General features: G+C 62.5%; 1 protein-coding gene and 1 long non-coding RNA gene across 4 annotated transcripts; one reads left to right on the top strand and one right to left on the bottom strand.

The window, feature by feature from the left end:
• Window positions 1–4,531: 4,531 nt before the first annotated feature.
• On the bottom strand, window positions 4,532–11,700 carry LOC112995218 (uncharacterized). Its single transcript, XR_003262121.2, has 2 exons — window positions 7,655–11,700; window positions 4,532–6,644 (listed from the first exon to the last, which is right to left on the bottom strand). It is a non-coding gene; the product is annotated as an uncharacterized LOC112995218 (long non-coding RNA).
• A 201-nt stretch (window positions 11,701–11,901) lies between these two features.
• Window positions 11,902–22,568, top strand: ZNF335 (zinc finger protein 335). 3 transcript variants are annotated; one of them, XR_010391960.1, is made up of 28 exons: window positions 11,902–12,015; window positions 12,414–12,646; window positions 13,040–13,313; window positions 13,782–13,859; window positions 14,244–14,573; window positions 14,739–14,873; window positions 14,952–15,110; window positions 15,227–15,485; window positions 15,592–15,769; window positions 15,858–15,970; window positions 16,172–16,190; window positions 16,397–16,513; window positions 16,602–16,678; window positions 16,799–16,959; window positions 17,109–17,338; window positions 17,420–17,528; window positions 17,608–17,702; window positions 17,881–18,161; window positions 18,275–18,410; window positions 18,484–18,873; window positions 18,970–19,112; window positions 19,487–19,626; window positions 20,130–20,233; window positions 20,371–20,448; window positions 20,648–20,731; window positions 20,890–20,968; window positions 21,180–21,261; window positions 21,733–21,788. XR_010391960.1 is itself a non-coding variant. In XM_064521754.1 (28 exons), exons 2-28 carry the CDS (start codon window positions 12,446–12,448, stop codon window positions 21,849–21,851), a joined length of 4,143 nt encoding a protein of 1,380 aa, XP_064377824.1. In that variant the 5' UTR covers window positions 11,902–12,015; window positions 12,414–12,445; the 3' UTR covers window positions 21,852–22,568. The 3 variants fall into 3 exon arrangements, 2 of the variants coding, with proteins under 2 accessions (XP_064377824.1, XP_064377823.1); XM_064521754.1 differs by having other exon boundaries at window positions 15,227–15,470; window positions 20,903–20,968; window positions 21,733–22,568; XM_064521753.1 differs by having other exon boundaries at window positions 20,903–20,968; window positions 21,733–22,568.
• Window positions 22,569–23,729: the final 1,161 nt, after the last annotated feature.

Here is a 23,729-nt window from a genome sequence, read left to right as displayed (position 1 = left end):
CAGCCGCAGGACGGATGCGTGGGAAGGGAGGACGGGCCAGCCCCGCCGCCGGAGCCGTGCTGGGGAGCCAGAGGGAGAGCCCGCGGGGCCCGTGCCGCTGTGCCTCCGCGACCGGGCAGACGTGCCGGGGCACGGCGCGGTCCAGCCTCACCGGCACCGCGTGATCCGGCTGTACGGGGCATCGCACAGCCCCGCTGCACAGCGCCGGGCAGGCTGCGTGGGGCCAGCGCCCTGCCGTCCCCGAGCCCTGCTGTCCCCAGGCTCTGCCGTCCCCAGAGCCCTGCCATTCCCCACGGCCACGGTCAGAGCCGGGACAGCGGGGGTCCGCGGAGACCACGGGGCTGGCTGGGCGCTCAGCACCCCACGGCCTCGTCCTCGTGCCTCTCGGCTGTCGCAGCTGGGCCGGACCCCCGGGGGCACCAGGCTGAGCGGGCAGCGCTGGCAGGAGACCCTCTGCCCGAGCCCCAGCACCTGCAGCCCGCCCGCCCGGGGCTGATGCCTGTTGCACGCAGGAGCCTGCACAGGCTGGGCCAGGGCTTGCCACGAGCTCATCCCCGCACCGGGACGCAGTGTCTGGCCTCACGTCCCCCACGGCTGCCCAGCGGGGCAGGGGGTCCCTGGCGAGGGGGTCCCCATGTGCCAGCGACTGCCCGGCAGAGCCCTGGGAGCCCCGGGAACGGGCCCCACGCTCGCCCCGACGCAGGGCTCGTGCCCGGCGGGGAGCAGCCCGGCGCCTGGGGATGCCCCCGCCGCCGCCCGGGACGCAGAGGCGCCCCGTCCTCGCCGCCCGCCGGCCCCGCACCGCGCTGCTGACTCAGGTCCCGCCCGGCACCGCCGGGGCTGCACAAAGCTGGCCGCGGGACGCTGTTTTCCTGCGTCTCCCAAAGTGCCGACCTTGTGGGAACCGGAGCAGGGAAGGGGAAAGCAAACAGGAGCAAGGAGTGAGAGGGAAAACAGACGACAGAGAGGAGAGAAAGACACGTCAGCGGGGGAGGACAGGCGCATTGGAGCAGCCCAGTGACAGCCGGGCGATGTCCCGAGCCGGGCTCCCGTCCCGCAGCTCTCGCTAAGCCGGGCTTGCCGGGCCCCTCGGGCCTTGCTGAGCCCCTGCAGCCAGAGCTGGGAGGACGATGTTTCCCAGCCGCCCGTCCCTGTTGGTGCCCCATGGTCCCTGCTCCCAGACCGTCCCAGGCTGCGGCCCTGCAGCCGCCCCCTCCGCTCTGCACTGCCCAGAGCTCCCGCTGAGCTGAGCAAACAGCTCCTGGCCTGGCCGGAGGCGAGCGAGGTACGGGGGGATCCAGCACAACATGGGGACAGGGCGCAGAGCGATGCTCCCCGCTGCGGTCCTCTGCCCGAGGGAGGGCTCAGCCCAAGCGGAGCATTGCCCGCAGGGGACGCAGGTCCCCGCTCGCTGCGCGGGCTCAGCTTGGGCACAGCTGGACCGCAGCCATGGCCAGGCTCAGCCTGGGTCGGGCTCTGCCGCAGCGCTGGACCGCAGCATCGGGCAGCCCCGGGGGACCCACGGCCCTGCACGGAGCCGGCCGTGTGCAATGGAGCCAGGGAGCAGTGGGGGCACAGTGTCCTACGTCGCAGTGACTCGGTGTCCGGGGAGCTGGCAAGGCAGAGCTGAGACCACCAGGCAGCTGGAGAGGAAGCAGCTGCCTTCCGTCTTTGGAAACGGCTCTGAAATCAGCCCGGTTGCCTCACTCGGTCCGACAGCCCTGCAAGAGCAACACGCAGTTGCACGGCGGAGGAAGTTGCTCCACAGAGCAGCGTCTGTCCCACTGTCCCTCTTGACAAACAAGCGCAGCCAGGGAGCTCCTGCCCCCGCTGTGGGCACAGGCCGGGGCCCCCCACGGCCAGGCTGCCCCACGGCCAGGCTGCCCCATGGCCACCTCCCCTCCTCGCGGGTCGGATCCCGACCCTGCCCTGTGCACGGCCCAGCTCTTTGCAGGGCGGAGAGCAGCCACTGTCCCTGCTCCTCAGCCGGCAGCCAGGGCCGGGGGGCTCTGCCGAGGACCAGGGCACCCTCCATCCTCCACCGCTCCCGGTCTGCCGGGACATCAGCCCTCGGCGCACGGTGCTGGAGCCAGAGGCGGCAGCTCCGCGGGGAGACGCTGTGCAGGCCAGGGAGGGCTGGGAGCGGGGGGGGCTGCAGAGCCCCCACGTCCCGCTCAGCAGTGAGCGTGGAGAAGCACGCTGGGCAGCACATCCCCAGGCCAGCCCGGACAGGGGGGTGTCTGACACCGGCTCCGGGGCGCAGGCAGAAGGGTGCGACCCTGGTCTTGCCTTCCCGGCACTGCGGCAGATCCCTGGGCCTTTCCTGCGTCGTCCCCACGCCTGGTTTCCCGTGCACGCAGGACCTGCAGTCCCTCAGCCTGGGCTCACCGCTGGCACTGCGCCGTGCAGCATGGCACCGCGTGGCACAGCATGGCACAGCACGGCACTGCCCACGGGCAGGCCGATGGCTGCTGGGGCTTCGCGGCCCCGCTTGGGGCAGAGCCACGCCAGGACCCTGCCCGAGCAGCAGCAGCGCTGGCCGGGACGGGGGCTCAGACGGGAGCGGAGGCTCGGAGCGAGTGACGGTGGCAGGAGCCGAGCACCGTGGCCCCCGCGCAGCCGCTGCCAGCGGGCCCGTGCATGCCCTGCCCCGCGGTGCTCTGGGCGCGCCGCGCGGGTACGTGGCCGGCAGCGCAGAGCAGAGCACCGGCAGGGCGAGCGGCTGGAGCCGGCGGCGGCAGCGCTGCGCCCCGGGCTGCCTCTCCCACTGACTCACAGCCCCGCTAACCAGCTTCCTTTTGGCACTGGCACCGGGGGATTTTTCTGGTGACTCTAGAAGTCTCTGCAGGGAGAAGGGGCAGGGCTGCAGCCCCGGATAAGGAAACTCCCACGTCTGGGAGCACCAGGAGCACCAGAGCCGGGCAGGGGAACTCCGGCGGGGCCGGGGCAGGCGGCGTGCGACGGGCAGGCGCGATGCGGTGATGCCAGCACGGCTGCCCGGGCAGCGCGGTCCCCTCGCGCGGCAGCCCCAGGCCCTCGGGCAGCGGGGGCAGCTGACTCGGGACGGTCTGCGAGGGCGCATGGAGGGGGTGGCTCGGGGCAGACCGGGGCAGCCACTGCCCTTTTTGCACCACTGGGAGAGGAGGAAGAGGATGGTGTGTGTAGGCAGTGCAGCAGGTGGGAGAGGGCCACGGGGCGCGCAGACAGAAGCTTTTTGCTGACAAGGGACCCCAGGAGCATCCAGGCCCCGTGCCCAGCCGTGTGCCCTTTACACCCAGAGCCTTTCTGAGGACGAATGACATGGAAAACCCGTCCAGACATCCTTCGTCCCAGGGGCTGCCTCAGCCACGAGGCTCTCCGTCACCGCCGCTGCCACCGAAAGGGGAAGGAACATGCCAACCGCAGCCGCTTCCCACGTCCTTACTCACGGCAGCCTTCCTCACGCAGGCGGAGGTGGCGGGGAAGACCCTCCTGCAGGAAAGCGGTGCTGGAATCCTGCCTGGCACCGGCTGCCCACGCCCGTGTCGCCGGCCGGCCCCGCAGCAGCGGCTCTGCGAGCGAGGCCTGTCGGGACGAGGGCAGGAAGGGCAGGATGCGGGCAGCACCTCCGCGAGGCCGCAGGCCTCCAGCCCCAGCCCGGCCGGGAGCTGCGAGCCGGGGTCAGCACAGAGGCTCAGGTGCTGGCCGGAGCCTCCCAAAGCACCGAGCCGTTCCCGAGGCCGCGTGTCCCGTCAGAGCCCAGCGCTTGCTGGAGGGGGCTGTGGGCGCTGGCGCTTGCCGTCACCGCCAGGGCGAGGAGGGGTGCACCGGGGCGAGAAACCTGGCAGAAGACCCAGGGGTGCAGTGGGCAAGGCAAACACCCGCGGCCTCACCAGCCGGGCCGGAGAGCCGAGCTCCCCCCGAGACCCGCGGGGCAGGAGGGGTCGGGGCGCAGGCGCGGGACGGGCATCAGCCGCGGCCCTGGTGCAGGCCCTGCCGGGCAGGTGCGCAGCGGAGCAGCGCGGCAGCGAGGGGAAGCGGCGGCGAGGGAGTCAGCATCTTGTGCAGATGACGCAGCGCGGAGTCAGGGGAGAGCGCGGCTCAGGTTGCCGCAGAAAAGCAGAGTGTGCGGAGAGCAGGAAGCCGCTCGCAAGCTGGCAGGCAGCACCAATCATGCAGCGGGGCCGTGCCAAGCCACCGCGGCAGAGCCAGGCACCCCGGTGACACAGGCCAGCGCGCCGTGCCCTGGGCGCGCACCTGAGCCGCGCCAAGCAGCCACAGCGGCAGGCCCCGTCGCCTCGCTCGGCCGCGAGCTGCAGTGCTCCGCCGCCCCGGCCCTGCTCCCGCGGCCTGCCCCGGCCCCCGGCTGCCGTGCCAGGCTCAGCCCCACCGGCTCCCCACAGCCCGCGCTCGACTCCGGCACAGCCGGGGGAGCAGAGCTGCCACCCACGTGCCAGTTGGCCACGGCGAGCGCCAGCCCTCTTTACGGTACGACGTCCCGGGGCACGGGAATGCTTGGCGCGAGAGCGAGACCAAACGCACACAGAGCCGCTCTGCGTCAGAGGCTTGGATGCCCCATTGCTCTTTATTCAACAGCTCTAGACAGAAACAACATTCCTGCACACGCTTCCCGTATCTGCTGCCCTGACACCCGGCACCGCGTGGGCTGGGATCACATCCTCCAGCTGGGCCCAGGACCCTTCTCTGCAAACCGTGCTGTGCTCAGCGTCCCCTCAGCTCTGCTCAGCTCTCCCCAGCTAAGCTTCGGGCCCCGGCACAGCACACTCCTGCCGACGCTCCCCGGATGCACCTGCCAGGTTCCCTGCCCTGGACCCTTTCCAGAGGCCTCCAGCATCCCGCCCATCCCGTGTCCTTTCCAGGGAACTCCTCACCCTCTCCATCACCAGCCTCTTGTGAGCTCCTCACCCCTTTGCCTGGCCAGGAGTCCTGCCCGGCGTCCGCGCTACCCGCTCCCAGCCCCAGCGCCCAGGTTAGCTGCTCTCTGCTGCCTCTCGTCTGGGAGAAAGATGACACAGCCTGGGTGAATACACTCTCACCCCAGAGGCACTGAAACCAACGCTGCAATTTCATCACTCAGCAACACCGATCCCAGTTATAAATTGCACATGACCGATTCCCCAAGTCGTCACGCTGGCTGCAGGCACCAAGGTGGTTGGCACAGTCACCACCCTGCATCAGGCTGGGACGTCCTCCCCCTCCACACCTTCCCCTGCCTCCTTTCACGCCCTGGGAATCCCTGGTCTGTTTGGGTCCGTCCCTGGTCTGTTTGGGTCCCACAAGGATGCTGGAGAAAATCTCCTAGCCAGCTAAAAAAAACGGGGTGGGAGTGGGGGGAACACACACTGCTCCACACTTCCCGCTCCATGCGGACACACGTGCTCCCCATCCTGCCCGGACCCCAGGTGCCCTGGCTGCCCAGGGCACCACAGCTACGGAGCTGCCCTCCCCACGCTGGCCCCGAGGCCCCAGGCGCGAGAAAGCCCGCTGCAGCGCTGAGCCCCGCGGCCACGGCTCCACGGCACGCGCTGCCCCGCACGGCCACGGTGTCCGGCCCCTGCAGCGTCCCATCCCATGCCAGGGCACGGGGGCAGCGCTGCGGCTGCTGGACCAGCGACAGCCCAGAAGCGGCCGGCCCCACGCAGCACCTACCGTGCGATACGATACCTGCGATCCGGCAGGCTCCACGGGAGTCACGGCATCTGCACCACGAGACCGGACGGAGGGGAAATCGCACTGCTGCCGGCCAGGATGCCCTCAAGGTGGGAAATCCAGGAACAGCTTGAACAGAGAGTCAGCCTCCAGCAGAGACCTTTGAAATTGCCTGTGTATTTGAACTGGGGGGAAAACGGTCCAGCCCAGCCTATCTGAGGGAGAAGCACAGTGAAGACCCAGAATGCAGGGTCTGGCAGCTCCAGGCAGGCCAAGGGCCACAGGACAAGGGTACGAGAGCTTCAAACACCATGAGGCTCTTGCTAACTTCAGAGACAACTGTGTCTCATGATTTGCTTTGCTGGAAATCCATCTTCTATCCCTTAAACCTGGTCCCATTTCAGCTTTTGCCTCTGGCTTTGGTTAACTTTTCTTTTACTAAAAATTCCACCTACCATGAGAACAGAGCACGCAATGAATTCAGACTGGCGTAAGAGGGTGCAGAGCTTACGGACTGTCCTCTGCTCCTGGCTCTCAACAGGCTGCACAGGGCAAGCACAGATTGTGTCACCAGCTGTGGCTTTGGAAAGAGGTGCACAGGGACGGGACAGCCGCCCCACTCCTGTCGTTCCTTCAGCTCCCTGGGGATAGCCGTTCCGAGGCAGCTTGCTGGACCAGGCCAGCTGAGACTGCCGCAAGGGGAACCAGAGTTCAGAGCTGCAACACCAGCGATACGAGCCACAGCGAGGCTGAGACTGTTCCCCGCCGGGCAGGCAGAAGGGGCTGCTTCAGCCACTCGCGCACACCTGCACCCCCGGGACAGGCTCCTGCAGCAGCGGGACAACGCGGGGGTGATGGAGCCAGGGCCGACGAGGGGAGCAGAGCGAGACGGGGCTTGGTGGCCGCAGGCTCCTGTGTGGGCACATCAGTCAACGAGGAGCGCACACGGCCAGCGCTTTGTTCCACGGCGGTGAGACAGGAGCAGCAGCTGTCTTCTAAAAAGGGAAGAGCAGCAATTGTGACAATGACAGCAAACTCGCCTGCTATGTCCAGCATTTTAAAGGAACAATGTTACATTTAATACCCTGGTTGTCAAAGATAAAAGAGCTCTAGTAGTAAGTAGCAGTGGTGGTTTATAGAAGGTGAAATACTGACAAAACTGGTTTTATTTAATTGTAAACTACAAGAAGCAGAAGGAAAAATGGTAGATGCAACATACTTGGATTTAAGGAAAACATTTGACAACTGTTCTAGCAGCGAGCTGCCAAATTAATCCCGACCGGCTCAGTTATCAACACAGGCATATGGACAAAACTCCGGCAGCCCTGGGAAAGGTAAACAGCACGGCCTTGAGCCGAGGAGCTGCCCAGCGGGGCTGCAAGACCCTCGGAGCCGATCTCTAATACGGGGACGAGTGCCACGGGACAGGGGAGGAGGGCAGCCACCGAGCCACCCGTGCCCTCGGCCTGGGACCCCCAGGTGCGCTGCCGGGGGAAGAGGAACGACCGACGGGCTGGAGAAGGCCCGAGACAGCTGCACGCCATTTCCAGAGCGGTGCAAACCCGGGGTCCCGAGCCCCCTGCGGATGCACCCAAACATCACGTGGCAGAGCACGGACACAGGCTGACGGACCAAAGGGCAGCGCCAGCAGCACCCGCGCCACACCAGAACGCTGCGCGGGGAGGTTCACAGCCACAGCGCATGCAGGAGCGGAGACGCAGCCTGCGACCACCACCACCGAGGACCCAGCCGTGGCCACGGCTCTGGGCCTGGGCCCCCCCACAGCACAGCTCCGGGGTACCAAGCTCCCCCGCTCCCCCGACTTCCAAAGAGCCGCGGGTGCTCCGCAGGGCAAATCTCTGGGCAGATGTGCTGAACGCAGAGGACGGGAGCAGCAGGGCATGGATCTAAGGGCTCTGGGGCCCTGCTACACACAGTTCTTCTGCCCACCTTGTTTATTTTACTTATATTTCAGTAATTTGCTGATTACTCTTTTTTAACTAACCAGCACTGATGAATCAGCAGCACAGGAGAAGATGGAATCCGGTGGCCTTGGACCGTGGCTCTCGAGGTCTCAGGTTCTGGGAAGGAAGCCACAGGATCACTCTAAAGGGGGAAAAAAAACAGCCAGCAGCAGCAGCAGTTCTGGCACGCGAGGAGGGGCCAGGCAGGGCCAGGGCCTGCTGCTGTTTGCATTTTAGCGCACCCAAACACATCCTGGAAAGGCCTTCGTTGGTGCTGAAGCTCTGCAGAACAGCAGCCACAGCTCTGACCTAAGCCCAGGAGCGAGGCACGGGCAAGACAAACCAGACAGGCCGCTTACGACACAGTTTGGCACCACCGTCATTCCAGGTTGCGTAGAGGACGGTGCATGCAGTGGGCTCACGATGCAGAGCAGGACACACGGAGGATGCCCTGGCTACCTCCTACAGACAGGAGGAAGGACCAGAGCAGGCAGTGAGGTGGACCTAGGCTGCACACGCTGCCCAGAGCTGGCCAAGGTGCCCCAGGCCGCGTCTCCTCGCCCCGAGGAGGGCTCACAGCAGCCATGGGCAGCACCTCTCCAGCCCGAGCTGGGGCCAGCAAGCTGCCCTCCGCCAAGGGGACCTTGGTAAGACATAAGCAGCCTTGTCCTAGGGCTTCACGGGCTCTTCCAAGCCCCTGGGGATCAGCTCTGAGCTACTCCTCCCCCTCTCAGACTGCCCTGCCCAAGACCAGAGGTTACATTACTTCTGAGACCACCAGTGCAGCCACAGCCTTGTCAGCCACAGAAGACGGGGTATTGTGCTACAAAATTCCCATCCATGCCCAGCACACTGGGATGCAAAAATCCCAGCTTCACAGCTAGCGCCAGAGGAAGGCTGCTCCCTCCAGAAGAGCCTGTGGCCCAGCTAGGCCTGGCCACGAGGCAGACGCATCAGAGCGGTGCCCAGGATTAGGCAGGCACAGCTTGCCCCCACCCAGAAAGGAGCAATGGAGCAATCCCCCGGGAGTGTCCCCGGGCACGTTCTTCAAGAGACACTGCTGATGGGAAGGAGCTGAGTGGTGAAGCAATCTGGTGTGAAGAAAAACCATTTCCTGCAGCAAGGGATGTTTTGCTCAACGTTTTACAAAATGTGCTGATGCATCAGCCCTCCCCAGGTGGGTTATAAATACAAGCCTGGTTGATGTGGATTAATGCCCTACAGCTACACAAACATCTCTAGCAATGTTTTCTTTAAAAAGAAAGAAAAAAAAAAAGAACGTAAGAGGAACAAACACCACTGGCTACAAAATCACTGACTACGAAAGCCCAGAGGCTCGGATTGCAAGAGGTTGGAAAGGCACTGCCCTGGGCACAGAGCTCAGCACAAGCCACCACCTATTCTGGGACACTGACTGAAGTGATTAGGTCATGGAGAAGCTATTGTGGTAGCACTGCCAATCCATGATGTGGGTCAGCACAGCCAGCAAACCACTGCCCGGGGACAGGGCACATCAGCAAAGCTGAGAGTTGCAAGTAAGAGCAAGATCACTGATCAGATTAGCTCAGACAGAGCAGTGCACCCAGTCTGGGTAGCTCATTTGGCAGTAGCTCCTTCCAAGAACATTCAGGCTGGAAGATTGGAAGACACTGAGCTGGGAAATCCTCACCTCCTGGGACAGCCTCACCTCCTGGGACAGCCTTTCAAAGCAGCTCATCACCCATCCTGTTAAGAACGAGCTGCTTAGCCCATTTGAGTCTGCAAGGCTTTGCTCTCGAGGCACAAGTGCTCGTATTGCCTTCTCAGCTCGTTCCCCAAAGGCCTTTAACCTGGTATTCCCTCTCGTAAGGTATTTGGACACACGTGCCCAGTCACAGCCATTTTTGGACTCTGTAAGCCTCTCGCTGTGAGGCATTTTCTTTGGCCCTCAAATCATTCCAGGAATGGCAGCTAGAATTGCAGAGCGTTATCAGAAAGGAGCTATGTTTTCAGAGCCGAGCACAGGAATGACGCTATGCCTGGTGTGGAAATTTTTTGCTCACTGTTTTTTGTGAGTGTACTGCATTTTTAAAGGGAGCCAGAATATCCATCTCAGAGAAGTTCTCCCTAATACAAGCCTTTGAGCCAGAGGACAGGGGTTATCTTTGCAGAGTAACAGGGAGGCTTTAAGCAGCTTTCCATTAGCACAACCTGTACCAGAGGATCTGCACCACCCCTTAGGGTTCCCAGGGCTCTGACTGCTTTGCTCCCTCTCTTCCTGCCCTGGAACCACCATTCACCAGAAAGAGTCCCCCATTCGTCTCGAAAAGCAGCTGACTGAAGGCAAAAGAGAGGATACACTAATCTGACATAAATTCATCCCGGTTCCTCTACCTGGGAGGCAACTTCTGACAGCACTCCCTCCGACCCACCTGCCTCTGCCAGGAGCACTGAGCTTTTGGCAGAGGATGCACAGGGACACTCCAAATCTGCACGCAGGCCCAGCTCGGGGGTGGTCAGGAACGCAGCCCTGGGCTCCTCTGAGCCGATGCAGAGGCACGCTTATTACAGAGGGAAGCTGCTGGTTGCAGGAGCCCCCCACATTGCCCCTGACTCCTCCTGCTAGGGGCCACTTCCCCACAGCAACTGCAGAGCTACGCAGGCTTGCTTTATGAAGAGAAACAGGAGAAAAAAAGTAAAACCACCTTGCTGTCTCTCAGCTTCTGGCAATGATGGCGAGCGCAGCATCGGGCCGCACCCAGCAACCCGGAATCCCGATTCATCCACAGGCAGCGTTACTGGAGCGAGCGCGCTTCGGCGGCCAGCCCCTTATCTCATGCCTCACTCCAGCCCGGGATGAATTTCAGCGGTGCGGTCGCCCAGTGACAGATGAGGGCATAAACCTTTCAAGGATGTATTTAATTAGCCTGAAAAAGGGCCAGAAGACTTGCGAGTGCGCTGGGCCGACGGCACGGCGGGAGCTCCTCTGCTGCCCCTACCGGGCACCCAGCGCCTGCCAGGAAGCCTCGCCCGGGCGCTCCGCAGGGCGGGAGGCGCGGGTCACTCGGGGATCTGTCCCACTGCCCCAGTGAGGAGCACCAGCTTCAAGGAGAGGATAAATCCAGCTTCTGGGATCCTCATCGGGGATCAAAAACGCCACAGCCAAGCGCCATGAAGTGCTGACCCAGCATACACCCACTCAGCTGCTACCTATCTCTTCAGATTTACAGCAGGCTGACTCCAAACCTGCAGACTTTGTGCCAGATGAGATACTCTCCGTCCTTCTGCAGCTGGCAGAAAGTCAGCATCAGCTTTGTACCGGGCGTTCTGGCCAGTGCGACAAATGCGATCGCACACCCACACCTGGTCTAGATGAAGCTGTACTGTGGGTGACTCAGTCTTAATGGCCCTGGAACCAGGGCCTCAGCTGGCGCGCGGAGCTTTAATCCCTGTCACTCAGCGAGCACAACGTCCCTTCCCCAGGGACTGCGCAGACAACAGGCTCCAGCCCAAACGTGTCCCACACTGTGGGAGAGCACAGGAAAAACAAGGATGCCTTTCCACCAGAAAAACCCAGCTAGAAGTGGGATAGGAACAGAAATGGGACAGAAGTGGGAGAGGGACGGTCTCGGTGGAGGACTGAGACACCGGAAAACTGAGACTCCGGTGAGAGCAAGGAGCCACCTGGACCCAGCGTTCGTTAAAGACTTACGGGCAGCAGCGCGAAGCAGCGACCGGCCGGGTCTGGGGCTGCAGCCAGCGGGGCTCGGCCCCGGGCCCCGTCCGGCCGAACTCGGCCGGGCCGGGAGGCTGCCAGGGAGCTCGAGGGCACCGCCAGAGCGCGGGGGCGGCCCCGCGGCCCCGAGCACGTCGCTGCACCGGGAGCAGAAGGGGCAGGAAAAGCCCAGCAGCCGAGGCGGGGTACCTTGCCGCCGGCAGCGCGGGAGCCGCGAAGCCCCCGGGCGGTGTCGCCGGCGGGTCGCGACACCGGTGTCGCGACAGGCGCGGCGCAACGGAGGCCGCAGGCCCGCCGGGACCGCTTCCGCTTCCGCCGTCACGTGACCGGCGTAACCCCGGCGCGACCCCGCGACGCGCAGGGCCCGGGCGCTCGGCCCCGCCCGGACGCGGCGCGCCGCCATGACCCCTCCGCGCAGAAAGTAGTCCCGCGCGGGGGGCGCGAGGCCTCCCCGCCCCCCCGCAGCCGGCGGGCGGCGCCGCTCGAGCCCCAGGGGCGGCGGCGGCGGCGGCGAGGAGCGCGGCCCGCGGCGGCGAGCGCCGCGAGCGGGGCGGTGCGGGCGGCGGTAAGTAGTCCCGGCGCGGGGTCCGCGCGGGCCGTGTCCCTGCGCGGCGAGGCCGGGGGGGTGCGTGGCGGCCGCCGTGATGCCGGCCGTGGCGGCGGCGCGGCGGGCGCGGCGCGGGCCGGGTGAGAGCGCGGGGCGAGCGGGCGGGCGGGCGCGGCGGCGCGGCGCGGCGCGGCGGGGCCGCCCTTGCCGGCGCTCCGGGGCGGCCCCGCCGTGTGCGCGCGCGCGGAGGCGGCGGGGGGGACCCCGCGGCAAGATGGCGGCCGGGGCTGGGCGGCGCCGCGGGGGATGACGGGACGGGGGCGCCGGGAGCGCCCGCGGCGGCGGGGGGGGGGCGGCTGGCGGCGGCCCGGGGGCGGCATGTCGCGGCGGCCGCGCCCCGCGGGGCCCCTCGGCGGGCGCCCGGGACGCGGCAGGGCCCCCCGCGCCGCGCCGGGTCGTGGCGGGGGGCCCCGGGGGGCGGCGGCGGGCCGCGGGCGGCGCGGGAGCGGGCCTGACGGCGGGGGCGTCGTGCCCGCAGGTCGCGCCTAGGCCGCGGCGGGCGAGTCGGGCATGGAGGAGAATGAGGTGGAGAGCAGCAGCGACGCGGCCCCGCGCGCGGGGCGCGAGGAGCCCTCGGAGAGCGGCCTCGGCGTGGGGACCTCGGAGGCCGTGTCGGCCGACAGCAGCGACGCCGCCTCGGCGCCCAGCCCCCTCGCGCAGGCGGATGACTCTGGCGTGGGTCAGAGCTCGGACAGCAGCGGCGTCGCCTTGGTAGGGAGCAGCTCCGCAGACGGGGCGGCAGCCCCTCGGGGAGGGGAGGGGGCTGTAGTCCTGGGTCCTGACAACTAGAAGCTTTTAATTTCTCCACGTGTTTCTGACATGGGATAGGCAGTGGGAATTTCAGGAGTCCGCTCTGTTGCTTGGCAGCCTTGGAAGGCTGCTGCACTCCCCGTTGGGTGTGTGCTTGCCAGCCTGAGGGGGGGTGCAACAGCAGCACTGCAGGTCGGGGTCCTTGGCAGTGGCTAAAGAAACTGCTCTTGATACCTGTCCTTGCAATTCTGCAAGCCAAAATGCTGGCGGTGTTTGCAGACGCTGGCTCCCCCAAGGGGCCGGCCTAGCAAAGGCCTCTCAGCTGAGCTCCTCTGGCCTCTTTTTCCCACCTAGGAAGAAGTGTCCGAGAGCAGCTCCAGCACAGATGCAATTCCCCGGATTTACCTGCCAGATTCTTCCTCCATTGCGCAGTCCACCCTGGTCTCCAGCGTCTCCACAGTGAGCCAATCCATCATGGTGTCGGAGTCCCCACAGGTCTTGGTTCACTCCAGCGTCATCTCCGACGGAGCCGCCATGGTGTCAGACTCCACTGCATCCACGTCCTCAGACCTCGGTTCTGCGATAGACAAAATCATCGAGTCCACGATCGGGCCTGACATCATCCAGAGTGAGTGTATTCTCCCGCTGCTTGTGCTCCTGGCAGGTCTGTTTGCTGCTGCCCTGGAGCTCAGTACGCTCCAAATGCCTTGGTGTGATGTGCAGCAGGGCTTGGCAGCGGAGCTGCTACTATCCCAGACCTTGGAAAAACAGACTTGGTTGGGAGATGTGCCGGAAATTTATATACGCATGCATACCTATCTCATTTAGGGAGGGTTTTTCTTCCTGCCTTGCCTCAGTGGCTGGAGGGTTTGCTGTAGAGCTCCTGGCTGTTGCAAGGGGCTGCTGGACCGCTCTCCCTCTGCCTCAGTGTCCCTTCAGCCAAGGTGGCAGCAGTTCAGAGCAGGCGAAATCCCTAGAGCTGAACCTTTCTAACCCCTCCCACTTGTGCCTGAACTTGAGAGCAGCACTCGCCCTGTCGACTCTACACCCCCACATTTGGCAGTTACCATTCTTCTGCTTTCCTTCTCCTCCCCAGGCTGCATCGCTGTGACGAGTGCTGAGGATGGTGGTGCAGAGACCACTCAGTACCTCATTTTGCAAGGACCTGACGATGGTAAGGATGCACCTCCAGTAGCTCCAGTAATGGCTTTCTCTGCCTCTGAGCCTTTTCCTGTTTCCATACTCTGCCCTCAGTAGTGGAGAGCAGAACCCACTGTGGCAGTGGGTAAGAAAGCACACGCTGCCGGGGAGAAGCTCCCAGCTCCCCCTCCCTCCCCCCAGTGGGATAAAGGACAAGAGCAGAGCCTGGAGAGGGTATCCCGACTGCGTCAGCCCAGCCTGTGCACCAGAGTCACTGTGGCTGTGCTGGCTGTTGGGAACCCCTGGTTGCTGAGCTAGTGTTCAGCCCTGTGTGTTCAGCCCTGTACTCGAGGTGTACATGTGGCTTGTGTACAGGTGAGGTTGTGTTCCTTGGCTGAGCCGCTTTTTGGTGTTTCAGGTGCCCCCATGGTGTCCCAAATGGCCACTTCTGCTCTGGCCAATAGCTTGGCGATAGAAGCTGTTGCTGATGGACCAACCTCCACATGCCTTGACCAGCCGGGCCCTTCAGACCCTTCTGAGCAGTCCGAAGTACTGGAGCTGCCCGCACAGCTGGATCAGGCCCAAGAGGCAGATGGCGGGGAGGAGCTGGATCAGCCAGACATGGAGACCCTGGAGGAAATGATGGAGGTGGTGGTGGTGCAGCAATTCAAGTGCAAGATGTGTCAGTACAAGAGCATCTCCAAAAAAACGCTGATCAACCACATGAAAGAGCGGCACTTCCAGCCAGGTATATGGGGTGCTGCCACTAGTGAGGACTGAGGAAAAAATTATCTTACTGCAAATGGACTCACTGCTCGCTCTGTGGGGAAGAAATAAGAGGAGGAGTAAGAGTGTAGAAACCTGCCGTGTAATGCAGTCTGGTAAAGAGTTTTCATTCTGTTTTCTGTGGTAGTGGCTTCAGCTTTAGCTTTGAAGAAGGGGCGTCCACGAAAAGGGGGTCCTGCTCCGAAGACTGCAGAGGAGGAGGTCCCAGAGGAAGAAGATGATGATGATATCATGGATGCTGGTGCTATTGACGATCCTGAAGGTAGGATTCGTTCTCCCCACATCTGATATAGCCGAATCTTTTCCCTTATCCCTAACGTTTTGGCACATTTGCCTCCAGAGGACAGTGACTATAACCCAGCTGAGGATGAGCCTCGTGGACGACAGCCCAAGTACAGCCGCACTGTCCCCACATCTAGTGAGGAGAGGCCACGGCGACGCCCAGGGAGACCCCGCAAGTTTCCCCGTCTGGAAGACATGCCTCAGGACATGCCTGAAGGTAGAGAAGTGGGAGGCAGCAGCCACTTGCAGGATTGGAGGGGGAGCAAAACGCAAGCTCCTGGGAGCCCACAGCAAGGATGTCTGATGCAATCGTGCTGTGTTGCTGTCAAACAGGAGAAGAGGTGGAGCCCTTGGTGACATCCCAAAGCACGCAGAGCTGTGACCTGCAGAACTCGGAAGCAGCTAGTTCTTCTGGACTGGAGAATGGGACCAGCGAGAGCCTGGCAGAGCCCAGCATTAGCCAGTCTGACTCTGAGAATAAGGATCCTTCCTCCAACACCAGCCCCGAGGAGGCAGATGTCATCCCCAGGAGGCGAGGCCGGCCCTCTCGCCGCTTCCTGGGCAAGAAATACCGCAAGTACATGGGGCACAGGTGAGGGGAGTGTGTTAAGCCATCGCTGGGCCGTCTGGCCTGTGACCAGGGCCGGTCCAGCCCCTCTTTGCCACCACAGCTCTGAGCCCCAGTTCTGGTTCTGCAGGTACTACTACAAGTCTCCCAAGCCTCTGATGAGGCCGTATCTGTGTCGGATCTGTGGCTCACGTTTTCTCACACACGATGATCTGCGCTTCCACGTCAACTCACATGAGGCTAACGACCCACAGCTCTTCAAGTGTCTTCAGTGCAGCTACCGCTCCCGCCGTTGGTCCTCTCTCAAGGTAACTGCTGCCCGTCTCGTTCCCGGGCTATCCCACTGAGGGTGGCTGATAGCCCCCGGTCTCACGGCTCCCTCTCTGCCTCTCGCAGGAACACATGTTCAACCACGTGGGCAGCAAGCCGTACAAGTGTGAAGAGTGTAATTACACCAGTGTGTACAGGAAGGACGTCATCCGACACTCCACAGTACACAGTCGGGACAGGTAGGTAACGTGAGAGTCCCAAAGACTGTCTTGCAGCCTGGCTCAGCAGCACCGATATTGTTCCCCCTGCCCTGGGAGTGCAGCCGTGGCTGCCTCTGCACCTGATCTCTGGCCCTTTCCGAAATGGGCAGTTTTGGTGTCTGAGGTGCAAGGGAGCCCAGATTTGGGGTTTGGCTGACAGGGATTTTCTTTCTTTTTCAGGAAAAAGAGAGCTGATCCGGTGAGTCTGACTACCCTGATGGCTTGAAGCTCAGCAGTGTTACTCTGCGGAGAGGCATGTCTTGGGCTTCCACAACTGCTTGGTGCCTAATTGATGGCAGTATTTTTGGATCAACAGAGAAGAGGCAGCCCAGGGCTTGTGATGGGGAGGGTAAGAGGGCTGTTAATCCTCTCCCAGGTGAGCTCATCTTTGTGTTCTCCCTCCAGCCCCCAAAGCTGAGCTCCTTCCCATGCCCTGTGTGCAATCGTATCTACCCCATGCAGAAGAGACTTACTCAGCACATGAAAACGCACAGCACGGAGAAGCCGCACATGTGTGACAAGGTGAGAGGGGGGGACTAGCCTGGACAGGGCTTGGCAGCACGTGAGGGTGGACAGGAAGTTAGCGTTGCTTTGCTTTATTTTCCTGCAGTGTGGGAAGTCCTTTAAGAAGCGCTACACCTTCAAAATGCACTTGCTGACACACATCCAGGCCATTGCTAACCGCAGGTAAGAGCCAGACGACAGTCTGCCGCGTGTCCTGATAGAGCCAGCGTCCCAGGCTGCCTCTCACAGGGAGAAGGCAGAAGGTCCCTGTTGCCTGCGTGACAGATGGTCTTGTCCTGGCAGGTTCAAGTGTGAGTTCTGCGAGTACGTCTGTGAGGACAAAAAGATCCTGCTGAACCACCAGCTGTCCCACATGAACGACAAGCCCTACAAGTGCAGCTTCTGCAAGTACTCCACCTTCCGGGAGGACTTCCTGGTCTCGCACATGGCTGTCAAGCACACGGGTGAGAGAAGGTGCCTGCCTGGCCCCACTCCCCGGCATGCCTGTAGCCTTCTAGACCTCCTGCTTCTCCAGGACACAGGCGAGAGCGTGTCTGCCCTCCCTGCTGCCCTTGGAGACCCCCGCTTGACTCCTGCCTCACGTGTCCTGCAGGAGGGAAGCCATTCGCTTGTGAGTTCTGCCACTTCACCACGAAGCACAAGAAGAACTTGCGCCTGCACGTGCACTGCCGGCACGCTGACTGCTTTGAGGAGTGGGCACAGCGGCATCCCGAGGAGCCGCCCTGCCGCCGCCGCCCCTTCTTCACCCTGCAGCAGATCGAGGAGCTGAAGCAGCAGCACAGCCAGGTGCAGGCCCCTGCTGAGCCAGAGCCCGGCCCCCCGGTGAGTGCCATCACCCGCGCCCCATCTCCTCCCTGCTCTTCTTCTGCCCTGGCCGCGCTCTCAGTTGTTTCTCCCGCACAGGTCCCTCTTGGCCCTGTGTCCTACCACGCGGTCCAGGCGCTCCCAGGAGCAGAGCCCCCTATCCTCTCCCAGGACTCCCTGGGAGGGGCCACCATCATTTACGAACAAGGTGAGCTCCAAGGGAAGGTGGAGGGGATGGGGAGAACGTCGGTGAGCGCCCTGTCTAACCCTTCTTCTGACCCTGGCAGGCGTGGCTGGATCAGCAGAGCTAGCCACGCAGACCGCGCTGGATCTCCTGCTGAACATGAGCACCCAGCGAGAGCTGGCCGCAGGCTCTCTGCAGGTGAGCAGGGCCGAGGGAGGGCCATGGGCCGAGGGAGGGCCATGCCTGCTGCGGGGTGGCAGGGAGAGGCCTACCAGCCCTCCAGCAGTCTCTTCCAGCGCCCAGCCCTGGCTTGCTTGAGGGGTGTCCTGCAGAGCCTTGCGTTCCTCCCGCTGACCTGCTGCTCTCCCCCATGCAGGTGGCAGTGGTGAAGCCGGATGACTCGGGAGAAGTGCAGGCCCCGGGCGAGTCACGGACACAGGAGGAGGGGGCAGAGATGGATCCCTCCGAGCAGCGGCAGAAGGTGGTGACGCTGCACATGGCAGAGCCTGGGGAGACACTGGTGCAGGAGGCTTATGAGGAGGCGACCTTGGGTGGCTCAGAGCTGCAGCAGATCACTATCCCCTTTGGTGGGACAACAGAGTACAGCATCATCACACCCATCAGTGAGGAGGTCCAGGCTCCAGGCATGCTATACAGGTTAGCCTTGTGGGAGAAGTGGGGAGACTGGTACACGTCTGACATCAAATGAGGGGGCTTTCAGTGGGAATGGTATGAGACAGATCTTCTCTGACCCTGTTTTCTGCCCACAGTGAGGAGGAAAGCCCTGCAGAGACCTCTCACGCAGTCGTGGTGAGCGAAGCTGTGATGACTGAAGCTCTGAAGGACCATAGCAATCACTATATAATGTCATCCAGTGTCCCAGGGAATCAGTTCCATCACATTGAGGTAAGGAGACTGGTGTTTCTCTCCATTTCCTCGCATCAGTGTGAGCAGGCATGACTGGGTTTTTCTCTCGTAGCCCCTCAGCGGGGACACTGCCTTTCCCTCGCCAGCGGAGGGCCAGGAGGCTCAGCCCACCGGTGTCAAGTGGCCTTTGGTGCAGTGTGTCACCAGGCAGCTCCAGAAGGACTCATCTTTGTCCCCAGCCTCCGAAGGGCAGGAAATCTCATCCCCAAAGGTCAAGTGGCCTGCACTCCAAGGCATGGCCAAGAAGTTCTCGTGCAAGGTTTCCACAGCCAAGAAGCTCTCGTGCAAGATTTCCACAGCCAAAAAGTTTTCATGCAAGATTTGCACAGCCATGTTTACAGGGAGAGCAGAAATGGAGAGTCACAAGAGAGCCCACATTGGGCCCAGCACCTTCAAGTGTCCTGACTGTCCATTCACTGCAGCCCTCTGGCCAGAGGTTCGGGTAGGTTTCTCTGGTGTAGAGCAGCCCTGGGAATAAGAGGTTCGGGTAAATTGGGGACAGCGGCTTTCTGACTTTGCCTCACCCTCCTGTCCCCAGAGCCATATGGTTCAGCACGCCAACCTTCGGCCACACAAGTGCACCCACTGCAGCTTCGCCTCCAAGAACAAAAAGGATCTGCGCAGGCATATGCTGACACACACCAACGAGAAGCCCTTTGCCTGCCAGATCTGTGGGCAGAGGTGAGTGAAGCCTGCTAGGTTGTTGCTGCTTCTGGAGACCCTACAGAGCTCTCTAAGAGTTCAAGAGGAGGTAGAGTATTAGCAAAGAGCTGGCTGCCCAGATCCTGCTTCCAGGAGCAGCCCCCTATTAGAAGGGGCTCTGCCCTTAAAGAACAGTTCCTGCTTTAAGTTGACCCAGCTTAGTCTCCCAGGAGCTTCCACACAGGGAGGTTTGGTACTTGGGAACTGGTGGGAATAACATTTCAGGGCCTGGGGCAGGCTGTGTCCTAGGACATGCTTGTGGTACTCGTGGCTCTGCAGGTGGCACAGAGGCCCTGTGCTGCCCACGGCAAAGTCCACCTCACTCTCGTTCTTCACTCTGATTCTTCCTGAAGGTTCAACCGTAACGGGCACCTCAAGTTCCACATGCAGCGTTTGCACAGCTCGGAGGGGAAGAGGCCTGGGGCACCTGCAGCTGCTGCCCAGCAGACCATCATACTGAACAGCGATGAGGACACGCTAGCCACCCTGCAGAGTAAGATGTGTGCCTGCCCTCCCCAGCCGTGTACCTCCAGCTTTCCTGGCCAGAGCCCCGGTGTTGCTTCACCCAACTCGCGAGCTGAGCAGGGTTGAGGCAGGGCTGGGCCAGGAGAAGGTCAGGGTTGCTGGTGGCAGCAGGACCCAGCGAGTGCAGCAGCAACCATTGCGGTTCTGTGTGCAGAACTACAGGTGCAGTGTTTTCTGCAAGCAGGTCCTAGTAGCTCAGTGCATTCAGGGAGCAGCAGTGATGTGAACAGCTTGTGGTTGAAATAGGAAGTGGAATTCACACTGTTTGATGTGGACGTTGGGTTTTACCCACAGTGCCCTCTAGTTCCTTCATCTTGGGAGAGTTTGTTTTAGCTTCTTGCCCTCTGTGAGCAGAGTTGAGAGAATGTCCTGTGCTCCTCAGTGGGGTGGACATCTGGCAAGGGCCGCTCTTGGGAGTGGGGCTGGCTGGCAGCTCGGGCGGTGTCCGCACTGGCTTTCTCCGCATTCCAGCGGCTCTGCAGTCTGGCCAGGCGGTGCTCGCTCCCGAGCGGCTGCAGCAGGCTCTGGGACAGGAACATATCATCGTTGCTCAGGAGCAGAGCATCACGAGCCAGGTGAGTCACGCTGGTCAGCCGCGTCCTCCCGCCTCGCGCTGCCTTTCCCCACGCTGCCGTGCTGGTCCCCTCGTCTCGGAGGGCGTGCCGTCCGGCGGCGCTGACACTGACAGCGCTGGCCTCTTGCTGCCTTGCAGGAGGAGGCTGCGTACATCCAGGAGATCACAACCGCTGATGGACAGACAGTACAGCACTTAGTGACATCTGACAACCAGGTGAGGGAGAGGGCTGTGCACCAGGCCTGTCCCAGGGCTTGGGGAAGCAGGAGATACTGCACAGCTGGGGCGGGGAGGGTCGGTGGCAGTGGGGAGAGGTGGGATGGAAGAAGGCACAGAAGCCAGACAACAACCAGCTCTGTGGTTTGGGGAGGGCAGTGGTGACCTGTCTGTTTGCTCTGAATCCCTGTGTTTGCAGGTACAGTACATCATTGCCCCGGACGGCGTACAGCACTTGCTTCCCCATGAGTACGTCGTTGTCCCGGAGGGACATCACATCCAGGTAAGTGTCAGCCTGGCCGCTCCCTTTGCGCAATGGATGGGACCCGCAAGGGTGCCATGTGCCGGGCAGGGCTTCCTTGCGTCCCCTTGCTCCGTTTAAGTCGCAGCTTTGTTCGGGAGGTAGGGAACACCCCTCGTCCTAACACAGTCTCACTGCAGCTCTTGTCTTCAGGTGCAGGATGGCCAGATCACCCACATCCAGTATGAGCAGGGCAGCCAGTTCCTCCAGGAGCCTCAGGTAAAGGGACAAGCATGGCTGCAGAAGCTGGTGGTGCTGCAGGTAGGGCTGTAGTGGGGTGAATGCTGTGCCCAGAGCTGGAGAGGAAGGGGTGTGAGATGGAAGTGCAGGGGGGTTAGTGACTCACTGCAGCAGCTGTGGCCAGAGCAGCACTCCAAGAGGGGCCCTGCCAGTCCCAGACTCTCCTCCTCTTGTTCTCTCGTCCCTGCAGATCCAGTACATGCCTGTCTCACCTGAGCAGCATCTTGTCACTCAGGCACAGCTGGAAGCAGCTGCACACTCGGCAGTCACAGGTAAGGCCAGGGCCACAGGGCTGATCTGTGACTTGGCCCTGGCAGTCTCGTCTCCCTCCTGTTCCCGGCTTGCCAGTCCTGCATGGGAGTTTGTGATGCCTCCTGTCAGCTGCTGAGACGCTGTCGTGGTCTTGGTCCAGCTCCACGTGCAGAGCTGCTCATTTACTGTAGCTAGCGGGGTTCGTCAGGCAGCTACGTGCTGGCTGGCTGGCAGCGATCCACGGCCGAGCAGGGGTGGGGTGGGGTGGGGTAGGCTGCCATCTTGGTGCCCGTGTCCTGTAATTCTGGGAAATGGCAGCCATGGTCTCTGCAGGGGGAATTGTGGTGACCTCCAGAAGGGTCGGTTCTGGGGCAGTACTGGCTCCCTGTTCTGGAGGCAGGGAGCTGCACGGGGAGGCCTACCTTCCCCGGGGCGGAAACACCCTGGTGCGTATTTGGAACTGCTGACCCACTCACCCCCCTCCTCTGCAGCAGTGGCCGATGCCGCGATGGCCCAGGCCCAGGGCATGTTCACCGCAGAGGCGACGGCCGAGCAGATCCAGCAGCTGCAGCAGGGGATCCACTACGACGTCATCACGCTGGCGGATTAGCAGCGGGGACAGGCCTGGCCGACGGTGACGTTCTGGGCCATCAGTGCTGCAGCAAGGCAGCTGCACCGTGCAGCAGCCTCCGCAGCCAGCAGTTGCCTTATTGCTTTGGGGCTACAAGGGACGTGCCTGAGTGCCCGCCGGCGGGGGTGTGCCGCTGCTCTGCCTGCGCTGCGCAGCGAGGGGTCCTGCGCCTCCTCCCCGGCACAGGCAGCTCGCCCGCCAAGGCGCCGAGACAGGCGGAGCGGTGGCAGCCCTCCGATGTGGCCGGTCTCTGTGCCTGTTGCACTTGATGGTCTGAAATCCCTTTTCCCAAATCATGTCTGTGTGGGCCAAACTCGAACCAGCGTCTGCCTGGCACGCGAGGATCCGAGGTGAGAGCCGTGGGGCCGAGCGCAGCCCTGTGCTACGGTGTGATACGTGGAACGTGTTCAGCCTCAGCCGTGCGCTCCGTGCTCCTCAGCTGTGGGGCGCGTGGTCCTGGAGCGAAGGCAGCCTTCCTTTTCTTGGCTTTTCCGGCCTGCAGGCAGGCGTCAGTGGGGCTTTGGACTGGAGGAACCCAAAATAGGAAGAGGCATAGGTGGAAGATGTTCTATTTTTCTTCTGAAGAGGGATGGACTCTGCTGCAAGGAGTTGGTTTGTAGGTGGTTATGGGAGGGGTTCGATTCTGACATTCTCAAGCTTTGAATATGCTTATGAATAAAAAGGGATTGAAACCTGCGTCTGTGGTGGCTGCTACCGCTGCCTGGAGGATCTGTGATCCTGCACCGGCGTCCTCTTGAGTACCCGGGCCAGCAGGGAAGGGAAACACCACCGTTGCTGCTATGCTGTGGCACATCCCCTCGTGTGCTGGGGCAGAAGGGTCCCAGGCACTGTTAACTGGGGCCGCAGGGGAGAATGGCGTCGGTCTTTGCTGGCAGATGCAGCAGCCCTGTGCTATCAGCTTCTTCCTGCTGGGGTGACCTTGACTCTTGGGGAAGTGAGCTGTGCATCTGGTAAAAGGGCGGTTTTGGGGCTGTAGTCATGAAATTAATCGAGTGGTAAACAGCCTAAATCCCGTGTAACTCTGTCCCAAACTACACATGCTGCCCCTCCCTGAGCGGATTGTCTGGAAGTATTTACATGTGATTATAACAGCTAATCTCAGAGTTTTAGTTCTATGCATTTGCATTAAACTGATTATGTGCAGAGGGGGGAAAAGGCCTGGAACCACCCAACTTCAGCAAGAGCTTCTGCAAGGCCTGAGCTCGGTGCCCACCTGACCTGGTGCAATCACTGCGCTCTGCACCGAGCTCCTGGCCCAGCTCTTGCAGGGGTGGGTACGGCACCAGGGCTCGTGCGGGGAGCAGCCTGGGAGCAGCAGGAGCCCTGCGGCAGCAGCCCTGCTCCGTTCCTGGCTGCGGGGCAGAGCCAGGTTCCCAGGGAGCCCCCGCCTTGTCCCCTGCCTCGGCCTGCTTGGGGCTGGGGGCAGGGGCGACGCTGCACCGCAGCCCCTTTCCTCGCGGCAGGGCTGTGTGCCTGGGCCTGGGTGGGCCGGACCCCTGGACCCCCGGACCCCCGTCCTCCCTGCCCAGCGCGGAGGGGTTCGGGGCCTGCAGGGTGCAAACGCTGTGCCGAGGCGCTGCCCAGCCCCACACCTCCCATGGGTGCAGAGCCTCATCCCAGGGCTGGGGTTGTGTCCAGCCGTGGCCCTGTCTGTCCTGCCCACGGCCGTGTCCTGCCGTGGACATGGCTGTGTCTGCCCGTGTCCAGCTGTGGCTGCGTCCAGCTGTGGCCCTGGCCCTGTCCTGCCCATGGCCGCGTCCAGCCCTGGCTGTGGCTGGCTGTGGTCCCGTCTGTGCCCAGCTGTGTCGGGCTGGGTGTCCAGTCGCGGCTCGGTCC

This window comes from Dromaius novaehollandiae, chromosome 16 (genome assembly GCF_036370855.1).
Source record: "Dromaius novaehollandiae isolate bDroNov1 chromosome 16, bDroNov1.hap1, whole genome shotgun sequence".
Taxonomy (NCBI): Eukaryota; Metazoa; Chordata; class Aves; order Casuariiformes; family Dromaiidae; genus Dromaius; species Dromaius novaehollandiae.
The sequence above is the reverse complement of the archived record's forward strand: the minus strand, read 5'-3'. Positions and strand labels throughout refer to the sequence as shown.

Excerpts from the sequence above, each read along its gene's own strand:
- ZNF335 (XM_064521753.1), top strand. The coding sequence starts at position 12,446 with ATGGAGGAGAATGAGGTGGAGAGCAGCAGCGACGCGGCCCCGCGCGCG. Across the intron at positions 16,514-16,601 it reads AGCCGCACATGTGTGACAAG|TGTGGGAAGTCCTTTAAGAA; the intron begins GTGAGAGGGGGG and ends ATTTTCCTGCAG. Across the intron at positions 16,679-16,798 it reads CAGGCCATTGCTAACCGCAG|GTTCAAGTGTGAGTTCTGCG; the intron begins GTAAGAGCCAGA and ends TTGTCCTGGCAG.